Raw genomic sequence first — 12555 nt, forward strand, 5'->3', positions numbered from 1 at the left:
TGCTCCCAGGACTCTTGCCCAGAGATCACCAGCAAGGGTCCTGCCTCTTACTGATAGCGCCTTGCTGGCCGAACAGGGTATGGTTCTCGGAGATAATGCCTCTCCTTGACGGCTCGCCTTGGGTAATTCCGGACAGGAGGGACCTTATGTCTCAGGTGCAGGGGACAATATTTCATCCCCGGCCCGAGCTGTGGAACCTTCATGTTTGGCCCAACTGGGTACCAACTGAGGGACACTGGGCTTTCACCTGAAGTTATCGATACCATTCTAAGTGCTAGGGCTCCCTCTACTAGAAGAAGTTACGCCAATAAATGTGGTGTCTTTGAAAGATGGTGAAGTGCACATAATGCAGATCCAGTTAACTGCCAGATTGCTTCAGTTCTGGACTTTCTGCAGGAAAAATTGTCAGCAGGCACATGCCCTGCCACTCTCAGGGTTTACGTGGCCGCTCTATCATCTTGCCACACATTGATTGACGGGGTGCCGTTGGGGAGACATCCTCTGCTCGCTCGCTTCGTTCGTGGAGCCATGAGATTGAAACCTCCTGCTAGAACCAGGATCCCTTCATGGGACTTAGCAATAGTCCTTGAGGGTCTGGTTGAGATCCCCTTCGAACCTCTAGAATCTGCGTCTGATAAACTTCTGACCATCAAGATGGTTTTTCTTATGGCAATTACTTCTCTAAAAAGAATTGGGGATCAGCCTGCTTAGATTTTGCCACAGGAATGGCTAAAGCAATTTTGCACCCTGATCCTGACTACCTGCCAAAGGTTCCTTTCTCGACTGTACATCCGGTCACTCTCGAAGCCTTCTGCTCCCCGGCGTTGTAAACGACAGAGCAGGAAAGATTTCACAGACTTTGTCCAGTCCGTGCCCTTCAGACTTATCTCCACCGCACTAGTAAGTCAGGGCAACTATTTGTTTGCCATGGGGGCCGCAACAGGGGGGCGGCCACCACCAAGCAGACTATGTCGCATTGGGTAAGGGACGCAATTGTCCTGGCCTATGAGGCGTGGTCAAGCTTCGCCAGTAGTTATCAGGGCTCACTCTACCAGAGGGGTGGCCTCCTCTAAAGCCTTGGCTAGAGGTATCCCTCTGCAACGTTTGTGATGCAGCAGGCTGGTCCTCTCCACACATTCATAAGATTTTATAGTTTGGATGCTCATGCCACTCAATCACTCACTCTTGAGTCAACATCACAAGCTCATGTCTGAGACCTCTCGCACTCTTGTGAGCACAACTATACAACCGTAAGGGGTCCGGACATCCACAGTGTGGCGGCATGGGTATTCTCGTTCCCAAAGCGCTAAATCAGCGCAGCATAAAAGTGTAGCTTTTTGACAGGGAACGCCTCGGGTTACTTAACTGTAACTGAGTCATTCCAGGATTGGAGAACAATTTAGGCATCAGCACTTATGAAACATTTACCCCTTATTTGATACTTTTCTGTTATGTATTAAACAAAAACAGGTAATAAACCATCAAATAATTTGATTCATCAAGCTCAGGAATCAAAGGTACACTTTTAATGACATGTTTTGATTATTGTGTGATATGCTTGCCGCAACCCTGTTACTCTGGAACCTGAAAATGTGTATTTTAAAATATTGTTTGTAATAAATTATTGGCCATTAAGTAAAAAAAAAGTAATATTCACACTGTATACTCATTTAATTTCAGATAAGACTTGACTTATATCAATTTAAGCAACTTTTGAAATCTATATTTTCCAACTTTCAATAATCACATGTTTATTTTTACTAAATTTAGTATTTATTTTCAAATATTTGCTCAAATACATTATGCATATAATAATTCAAAGTTTTAAAATGACAATAGGCTAAACCCTTGTGAGCTAAAAAAAAACATTTAAGATTATTTTAATAAAAATTATATGGTAACAGGGTTGAAATTAGATTACAGGGTTGCACAAAAGTAACAGGGTTGAATGGATACATTACTTTTGATTGTAGATCATTGCATAATTATGACAAATACATACTCAGGACCACAGGAATGTTGTCTAATAATATTTCATATTTTTAAAGAAAGATAACAGAATGTTAACCACCAATTCAACCCACCCAACAACCTGGAACTAAAATGAATAAGCATGTCAAAATGAACTAATTACTCCCGTTATGGCCCATTCTCCATTTTTTCCTCTGGGCACACTGCTCTCTCACACTATGAGAGAGCAGTGTGCCTTTTTTTGCCTTTTCCTCTTGCCTGTTTCTACATCTTTCCATCTTTCCAAGTACTGCTGTCAACTCTGTTCATCAGCATCACGCCTGGTACGATAGTGCCTCTGCTTTTCAGCAGCACTCAATGGTTTTGAAGAACTCTATAGAAATCAATTAAAAAAATTGTAAATGTGTATTAATCTATTGAACATTTTCTGAACATGATTTAAACCCAGTTGAGTTAATAATCTCATCCAAGTAATTGATGAGACCTTAACATTTTTAGCCTACCAGGCGAAAATAAAAGATAACAAAAAGGCACACATAAAGACAATAATATTTTTAAAACATGTAGATTATGCTAAATTAAACACACATTTAATTTTGCTATAGATAATAGATTCAACCCTGCTACTGTAGTGCAACCCTGTTACTCTAATTATGGTAACAGTGTTGCAAGTAACAGTGTTGCAAATCAATGCTAATTTTAGCTATTTCTCAGGATTAGCTAGCTAGCAATGTAATGTTTCTGTCAATGCCGAGGACAAACATATTTATATAAATAAAGAAAGAAAACTTTTAAATGAATTTGTCTTATTATGATAACATGAGTAACAGTGTTGCATTGGTTAGAGTGACACACTCAAACAAGGCTGAAAAGATGGGAAAAATGTGAACAATAGAGCAGAGAACTTACATTGGGTCTACCCATGGTGTTGGCTAATGGTTGGATGATGTAATCTTCTCTGTGTCATGTGACTTACTATTTTTTCTCTTCCTGTGCCAGGCTAAATGGGTTTCTGTAACAGGGTTGCACGCATGTTGTGGGACACAAGTTCAGTGCATAATTACTATTATTTGAAATTTGTTGGCAATTAAACAAATTGTTTTAATAATTACAAGAGACATATATCAACAAAATTATACCAAAAAAAGTAGATTTAAAACATATTTTAACAGTTATATTTGACATGAAAGTTGGTCATCAAGAAGGTGGGACAAGAGAAAAATGCTTTTTTAGGTGGTCCTGGAGAGTTATTTCATATTTTAAATCATATTTTGTAACCACTTTTTCTAAAACTATTTTTACATTTTGTACCAGGAAAAGTATAATTTACACCACAAGTGTAAATTTGTATATTTTGTGCATGAATTATTTGAAATTTCATGGGTGGGACAGAAAATGTCCTCCAATTCTGGAATGTTCTAACCCCTGTTCCCTGATAAAAGCTGATATATATATATATATATATATATATATATATATATATATATATATATATATATATATATATATATATATATATTGTTATATATTAATACTGCACTGACAGCTGTGTCCCTCCAATTTAAAATTACTGCTACACCCCTGAGTGTAGTAACTATTTTTAAAAGGGTAGCTTCACCTCAAAATTGGTCATTAACAGAATAAGTAAATATGTAGAATTTGTACATTTTAACATTATTGATATTATTTTTTAAATTAATTATATTCTGTTCATGTTCATTTCTATGACGTTTAGCTTATTTTCCTGTCTATTCGCCAGTGTACTGGCCATAGAATGTCTATGTGACCACCACATTATGCTATTTTATGCTAAGGTTGTAGGGTCAACTATGTAGAAGGGCTCTGATACTTGTTGAGCGCAAGTGCGTGGTGCGTGAGGTTTCATTGGTGTTTCCGCTTTTAACGTTGTGACATCAGGAGGAACTAAACGCTGCACGAGCCAAGAGCACGCTCAACAGCAAGGACATCAGACTACAAACAGAGACTTTCAGTCAGCGAGTATGGACGATAATATTCATATTTAATTGATTAATATTGTGTATTTTCAAAGCTTACGAGGATCGCCATGCATTGTGTTGAATATACATCGTTGCAGCCTTTACCATCTTACACATCTAGTAGACTATGGCCAACTGCGCGCGCTCTCTGTGTCATTCAAACTGTCATTGAATATTCAGCGTGTGTTCTGTCAATGAATACAACTGCATTCTGCGTCTGTAAACTATCAGTATGTGTGTTCAGGTGTTGATGATGGCAGTAGATTGGGCTGGTTATGGATATGCCGCTCTGGTGGCATCTGGAGGAATTATTGGATATGTCAAAGCAGGTAATGAGACCTCAAAAGATAAAACTTTCATCATTAAGAGCAATTACATTTTTAAAGATTCCCACAATATGATCATTTAAAAAATTAAACAAATTGTAACAGAAATCTTAAAAAAAAAAAGAAAAAAAAGTCAAGTTGGTAGAAATGTAATCTCTGTGTTTGTTTGTTTTTCGTAAAAAAAAAAAAAAATGTTTTATCGATTTAACGACTTTAAAAATGTCACGTGGTGTAACCAAGGAAAATATCAAATACTTTCATTGCACTTTGAAAACTTGTACACCAAAAAGTTGTATTTTTTTTTTCAAATGTCATGAATTTCAAATATGTTGAGTCATGAATATCAAGAGGTTTTCTTAGGGTTACTACAGACGACCTGAAGAAAATGTGCCCTTTCAAAAACAAACAAAGTCAGAATATAGAGGATTTAAAGGAATCCTGGACTGTTACTGCAAATTACATTTTATACTTTAATACTTCATATTTCTTTTGTCCTGTAGGCAGTGTTCCGTCCCTGGGCGCAGGGTTGCTTTTTGGGAGTTTGGCTGGTTTTGGAGCCTACCAGACATCACAAGATTCTAAAAACATTTGGCTGTCTTTAGGTTGTGATTTTCTACATATTGTAGATTTGTTTTAGCAGTCAAAAATTTAGTAATTTGTTTGATGTTTTTTTAAAAAAAATGAATGGCAAATAAAATCACATTTACCATGTCATGAATTGTTCTTTTTCAGGCACATCTGGGACTCTTGCTGCTATCATGGGAATGAGATTCTATAACTCACGGAAGATCATGCCGGCTGGTCTCATTGCTGGAGCAAGGTACCTTACAGATTCACTTGTTTAATACTTAAGTTATGAATCACATGAATAAGTTCATTCAAACATTTTCAATTCTTTCATTTACTCACCGATATTGTTTCAAAACGTATGATGTTCTTCCCTGGAAGAGAAAAGGTGAAACTTTTAATTAAATGTTTCTTATTCAATTAAAGTTTATGAATTTTTCTGTCAAGCTAAAAAAATAAAAGTATCATACAGTTGAAGTCAGAAGTTTACATACTCCAAATACATTTAAATTCAGTTTTTCACAATTTCTGACATTTAATCGTAGAAAACATTTCCTGTCTTAGGTTCACTACTTTATTTTAAGAAAGAATGATTTATTTCAGCTTTTATTACTTTCATCACATGCCCAGTGGGTCAGAAGTTTACATACACTTTGTTAGTATTTGGTAGCATTGCCTTTAAATTGTTTAACTTGGGTCAAACATTTTGGGTAGCCTTCCACAGGCTTCTCACAATAAGCTGCTGGAATTTTGGCCCATTCCTCCAGACAGAACTTGTGTAACTGAGACAGGTTTGTAGGCCTCCTGGCTAAAGTTTTTTCAGTTCTGTCCACACATTTTCTACCAGATTGAGGTCAGGGCTTTGTGATGGCCACTCCAATACCTTGACTTTGTTGTCCTTGTTTTTTTTTTTTTGAAAGACCCATTTGCAACCAAGCTTTAAATTCCTGGCTGATATCTTGAGATGTTGCTTCAATATAGCCACATAATTTTCCTTCCTCATGATGCCATCTATTTTGTGAAGTGCACAGTCCCTCCTGCAGCAAAGCACCCCCACAGCATGATTCTGTCACCCCCATGCTTCACGGTTGGGATGGTGTTCTTTGGTTTGCAAGCTTCACCCTTTTTCCTTTAAACATAACGATGGTCATAATTGCCAAACAGTTACGTTTTTGTTTCAGCAACTCAGAGGAAATTTCTCCAAAAACTAAGATCTTTTTCCCCCATGTGCACTTGCAATCTGGCTTTTTTTATGGTGGTTTTTGAGAAGTGTCTTCTTCCTTGCTGAGCAGCCTTTCAGGTTATGGTGATATAGGACTCGTTTTACTGTGGATATATAAATGCTTGTCTACCCGTTTCCTCCAGCATCTTCACAAGGTCCTTTGCTGTTGTTCTGGGATTGATTGGCACTTTTCACACAAAACTACATTCATCTCTAGGAGATAAAATATGTCTCCATCCTGAGAGGTATGATGGCTGAGTGATCCCATGGTGTTTATACTTTGTGTACTATTGTTTGTACAGATGAACGTGGTACCATTTGGATATTGCTCCCTAAGATGAACCAGATTTATTGAGGTCCACAATTGTTTTTCTGAGGTCTTGGCTGATTTCTTTAGATTTTTCCATGATGTCAAGCAAAGAGGCACTGATTTTAAAGTTAGGCCTTAAAATACATCCACAGGTACACCTCCTATCAGAAGCTAATTGTCTAAAGGCTTGGCATAATTTTCCAAGCTGCTTAAAGGCACAGTTAACATGTATGTACATTTCTGACCCACTGGAATTGTGATAGTCAATTAAAAGTGAAAAAAATCTGTAAACAAAATTACTATTAATTGGCAAAATTACTCATGTCATGCACAAAGTAGATGTCCTAAATAACTTGCCAAAACTATAGTTTGCTAATATGAAATATGTGGAGTGGTTAAAATGTTTTAATAACAATAACCTAAGTGTATGTAAACTTCCGACTTCAACTGTAAATGTAGTCCATAAGACTTGTGCGCTACACTGCAAGTTGTATTAGCCTTCTTTTTCAAATATGCACAAGGGAGTATGTGATCTCTGGCAGAGGTGGTTTAAATTTGGGTCCGTTCTTCACACAAATGTATTGTATGACTTCAGAAGACTTGGAATATAGACCGTGGTCCCATTTGGAACTTGACACACGGTCATTAAATTTTATATGAAAAAAAAAATAAATGTAACGAAGATTCTTCAAATATCCTTTGTTTTCTGGAAGAAAAAAGACTAGAGTAAAAAATGACAATATAAATTGAGTGAACTAAAGGATTACATGTTTGTTTTGCAGTCTCCTGATGCTGGCTAAACTTGGAGCCGGTATGCTACAGAAACCTCAGCAATCATGATACACAAATTATGTGATTTCCTTAAAACTTGCCTACTTTTCTTGTCATTAAAGACATGTCATGGGTATTTTGTATAATCTGTTCAATAAAAATGTAGTTTAAGGTTCATTTGTGTGTGAACATGAGTCTTCACCCATTTCATGCATATAAAATAGTATTTATTGATTGGAGCTTGGTTCAACCAAATCACTGTTGCTATCTACATTATACTATGTTCATGTTATAGTTCTCCATACTACTAACAGAAAAAATATGTTGACATTTGATACAAGGAAATAAAAATAACATTACCTTGCAGAACGAATCACAAGTACACATACGAAAAAAAGGAATATACATTTAACAAATGCATACTATAAAAAAGTCAAGAGTTGATAAAAAAAAAAAGAGATATGTGGAATAAATCTTTTCATTCCATTGTAAATGGACATGCTTGCATTAGGAATACATTCATAAACTGAACAAGAATGGATAATAAAATGGATTGACAGCTGATATTTTATGTTTATTTAACAGATTTAAGCAGCCGTTGGCCTGGTATTTAAAGGTGGTGTTGATCAGTTGCAGCTGCTCATACACAAAGCTATGACGTTAGCCGCAGATGTGTTTATACAGTTTTCTTGAGTGTTGAAACAGGCCTCAGTGTAAACTTATTAGGAAGCTCTTGCTCGCATGACATGCACTATCGATGACTTCCATATTTTGAGGCCCAGTCGACTCGTCCATGCACGGGCTGAACTGGTGGCGCACGAGTGAGGAGATTGGCAGAGTTTTTGCTCAGCGCTGAGTAACTGCTTCCTTTGAGTTGGGTTCTGTCACCTCTCCTTTTCCATCCATCATAATCTGAAAAGAGAAAAACAGCATTTCACACTCTTAAAAATCACCAAACCAAAGTGTAAAGCTGCTTTTTAAAGGAACGACAGATGACAAAGAAAAGGCAGGGTCCGAAATCAACACTCGCCAAGCCATGTGAGTAAATATTGGCTTTATGTAAATAAAAACGACTCCGCAGTTCACCAATAATTTTATTTGGAACTGTAACAATAAATGGTTTAAATCAGTGGTGCTCAGATGGTGGGTGGCAAACAAAAAATGGGTTTTGGACATTAGGGGAAAATAAATGCAAATAATAAAATCTCACTAACTATATAATCTTTTAAAAGGGAGGAGAAATCCCTTCCCATATTTTTGGTTGATGTCAAATGCACCACAAATTCATCTCGTCACTTGATAATATGGCTAATAATTATGGAAGCCAATTTTAACAACATGAAAAATGTTCTTAAAGATATGACTTTCATAATTATGCCTTTTTATCTACAAATTATGACTTGGTCAACCCTCTATAGACATGGAGAAATAATCACCGTTGGCTAGTAAATTTGAGTTTTTACTCGCCAGACTTTTGAAGACGTAATACAACTGAAAAAAGATATTAAGCATTCTGAGAAGTTGCAAGTTCACATACAGTATATAGTATTCATATACATGACTATACATGCACTATATTATGTGATAGTGACAATTGTATTTAATATTTAGCTTTTCATCATCATATTAGCCTTTTATTCCACATTATATCAATTGATATGATGTCATCATGTTAACAAAATATTCACAAGGTTGGAATCTAATAATGAAAATAAAATTCCAAATCTAATATACAAAAGGTGCATTCAGTCATTTTTTTCCTTTTTTAAAAAAAGTTTTAAAATGTGTTAAATTCTTCAATATTTACAGTGATTATTGAAGATAAAATATTTTATAATGACATTAAATATTGATACATTTACACATTAATTACACTTACTGCATAACTACATTTTGTTAGGAGAGAGAAGTTACATGGTTGTTTTAACCTTTGTCTTTGAAATGTGTGATTAGAATGAATTTTTACTTTTTGATTAACAACTGACTGTAAATAACAAAGGATATTAAGAGACATGAAGTGCGTGGATCAGACCTTTGGACATACATTACACAGAATGAGTCAATGCAAATTTTACTCGCATAACGCGTAGAAATAATTAATGTACAAGTTCTCAAACTCAAATCTTCAAGTTTTTCAACACTTTTAACTTCCAGCAGACATGCTACACTGGTCTGTGGCCCATGCTGTAAAACAAAGAATGTTGTGAAAACGGAAAAGGTTTAAGTAAAATCAGAGTTGACGTGATTAAATGCAATAAAAATGTACATAACATATCTCATATCTGCAACCAAATAAGGTCACCAAATATGAGACTATATTTTTTTAAAAGGTGCTGTAAGCGATTTCAGCCATTCAAGAATTTTTACAAACTGAGCAGTTGGATTAGCCATGCCCCCTTTCCCCAAAACCTTACACTCCAAATATACCTAATGAGCTTTATTGAGACCAACACGAGCAGAAATGGTTGTCAAAAACAACAGAAGAAAAATAGTGCCCTCAACTGACAACTGTTATGAGCAACATGGTATAGAAATGGCATTAAGCCTCAATAATTTGCTACAACTACAATACTATGGGAACTTACTAAACGATTGACAGGCAGAAAGCGACATTGTCCGCAGATTGCGGACACATTTTATTTTTATTGCGGTTTACTGAGTTGTCACAGAGATTGTTGAGATATCTCAAAATACTTCATTAATATTTGTAATATTTTTCAGGGAGTAGGAAATGTTTTTGCATTCCTTTCAATGAAATTGAAATTGCTTCCAGCACCTTTAAATGTTTAGGCTTAAAGTAACACTTTCAAGTCATTTTAATAAGGAACACAGAAAATTTGACCAAACAATTTTGGCCAAAATTAGCTTCAGAAAAGATGACTTGAAATTTCACTCTATTCGACTAAAAAATATCTGATGCAAAATAATCTCACATATACAAGTGAATAACTAGCAATATATAGAGGGCTGTTAGTATCTTTTGACTTTTAATCTCCATAATTTTGACATCTCAAAATTATGACTTTGAATCACAATTACGAATTAGTCAAAAATATACTTAGTCATTGCAAGATAAAAAGCCATAATTATTAGATTCAAAGTCAAAATTAGGAGATTTACTTATGAGATACTTTTAGCTCATAATTATGACTTTAAAACTAATAAATGTATTTTATTTCAAAATTATGACTTAGTATTTCATATGACTTTCGATTTCATAATTGTGACTTATCTTGCAATTATGATTTTTTATCTAATAATTGACTTTTTATCTCATAATTATGACATTTTATGTCAAATATAACTTTGAATCTAATAATTTATCTAACAGTTATGAAATAGTATCTCATAATTATTACTTTTTATCTCATAATTATGTCTTTTTATCTCAAAGTTATTACTTTTAATCTAATAATTATGTATTTTTATCTCATAAATATTAGTATCTCAAATGAACTTTTATTTATTTTGTATGTGGCAGAAATGGGCTTCCATAAATACTAATACAACACTCCTATATCATGTTAAAGGTGCACTCAGTAACTTTTGCGTTTGTGTCATCTTGGACCTACAGTGACACTTAGTGGTGTGGATGCAGCATCAAATCAATAGTTTTCAATTTCAGATGCCATTGCAGAAATGCATTATTCACAGTCAGTCATGATTACTTTAATCAATGAGAGTGAAAGTGTCCAATAACAGGACGGTTACTGAGATTAAGCAAGTAGTATTCGGCTGGTCATGTGATTCTAAAATGGCAGCCCCCATGTGCGGACCCTCTCCATGTAGAATAAAACGGCTTTTATAAGGTTGCTGATATGACTGCAGTCTTCATTTTAATGTGATTGTTCATGATTTCATATCTATGTTTCAGACCCATGTTTTTGCATTTTGTTTGGCTTTTGAACTTCATGGTAATAACAAAAATGTCTCTAAAATCCAATGTTGAAATGTATTTATAAATTTTGTAAGATAAATAATTTTGGTACGGTGTTCAGTCTCCATATTAATATCTTGGTTTTTAAGTAAAACCAGCTGAGAACCACTGCTTAACTTTAAAGACATACAAACAGTTTACTAAAGAAAACATGTCACAATACACACACATCTTTTTACCTCTGTGGTAAATTTTAAATCGTAAATTTGATCTAATGGTTTTATTTCCTCCATGTGGTGACACATTATTAGAGTATAGTCTTCACACAAAGCCATCAAAATGAAAATATGAGTGAGAAAATCTTGATGTACATTTAGTTTTTGTGACACGTGCAGTTCCACTGATAGACAGAGACTGACCTGCAGTGTTTGTAGCTAACAGCAAAAATAACTGTCATCAGAGAAAAATATTTTTTAAATAAAATAATGCAAAATACAGTTTGATGGCAAGTAAGAAATATTTATGGATGGTAAGTTTTCAAAATTCATCCCCCATTGGCAAGTGTGGCAAAAAGTGAATTTGGACCCTGTAAAGAGGTGTTGATTGACCCATAACCCATAACTGTTAATTATCTGAGCTTTACCTTCAGAGCTCTCATTGACTGAAACAGTAGAGGAGGGTTTGGATTTTGAAGCTTTAACTTTGCCAGCTTTAGAGTCAGCAGTGGCTGAGAGATCAACTAAGAGCAGATATAAATGAAGATCACAGACACACACAGAGAGAAAGAGAATGAATGAACAGATAGACAGATCTCTAATTAAATAAAGAGCTATGAGACATTCTGGAATACAGAATATATGTAATGTAGAAAATTGAGAAAATGTGAATTTAAGAAAACTGTTAGTCACAAAGAGTCAGAGCACACAGTAGAGCAGCTAGAGAACTGTGCTCTGTTTCAAAACAGCAAGCTGCTTACATAAACAGCAATATAATGCATCACTGGCTCCAGATGTAAAAAGGGTCTTCGAAAATGGAAGCAGTATAATTAAGCTGCCTTCTAAGATGTCATTTTTGGCAGCACTGAATGTATCCTTCATGGAGAAGGCCATCCCAGAATGCATTACGATGGGCTTATTTAAAGAATCCAAGATGGCGGACAGAGGGAGTGAAATGAGAATTATAAATATACTTATTTCATTAAATTCAGAATATATATATATATATATATATATATATATATATATATATATATATATATATATATATATATATAAAACATTTGTAAAATATAATGGAAAATATTTGTGTGTACTGTATATTTTTATGCTTACTAGAGTATCGTGTTGTTGGCAATATACCAATGTAAAACTCTATTGGAATCCATTTTGAGTAGAGTCTCTTGTGTGCTTCATGTGAGGAGTTGCTGACAATGTAGAGTGTAACTAATTAGTCATGTATGAGGTTCTGTGATGGTTAACATGCTGCCTTAGAAGGTACCTGCCTATGTGGACAGC

The 12555-nt window shown here is 35.0% G+C and overlaps 2 protein-coding genes across 5 annotated transcripts in view; one reads left to right on the forward strand and one right to left on the reverse strand.

The window, feature by feature from the left end:
- The first annotated feature begins 3854 nt into the window (after positions 1 to 3854).
- tmem14ca (transmembrane protein 14Ca) lies at positions 3855 to 7374 on the forward strand. Its single transcript, XM_052114324.1, has 5 exons — positions 3855 to 3969; positions 4213 to 4297; positions 4795 to 4896; positions 5027 to 5114; positions 7176 to 7374. The coding sequence occupies exons 2-5, from the start codon at positions 4219 to 4221 to the stop codon at positions 7231 to 7233; spliced, it is 327 nt and encodes a 108-aa protein (XP_051970284.1). The 5' UTR covers positions 3855 to 3969; positions 4213 to 4218; the 3' UTR covers positions 7234 to 7374.
- Positions 7375 to 7382: 8 nt separating this feature from the next.
- Positions 7383 to 12555, reverse strand: part of mak (male germ cell-associated kinase) — a 66905-nt gene continuing 61732 nt past the window's right edge. Inside the window, exons 14-15 of one of the 4 annotated variants that reach the window (XM_052114313.1) lie at positions 11685 to 11780; positions 7383 to 8076 (exon numbers count right to left, since the gene is read on the reverse strand). In XM_052114313.1, the coding sequence (XP_051970273.1) occupies positions 7916 to 8076; positions 11685 to 11780 (257 nt within the window). In that variant the 3' untranslated portion in view covers positions 7383 to 7915. The remainder of the gene's footprint in view (positions 8077 to 11684; positions 11781 to 12555) is intronic. The other 3 variants (XM_052114314.1, XM_052114316.1, XM_052114315.1) reach the window with 3 other exon arrangements.

The sequence above is a fragment of the Xyrauchen texanus genome, chromosome 41, assembly GCF_025860055.1.
Source record: "Xyrauchen texanus isolate HMW12.3.18 chromosome 41, RBS_HiC_50CHRs, whole genome shotgun sequence".
NCBI classification, from domain to species: domain Eukaryota; kingdom Metazoa; phylum Chordata; class Actinopteri; order Cypriniformes; family Catostomidae; genus Xyrauchen; species Xyrauchen texanus.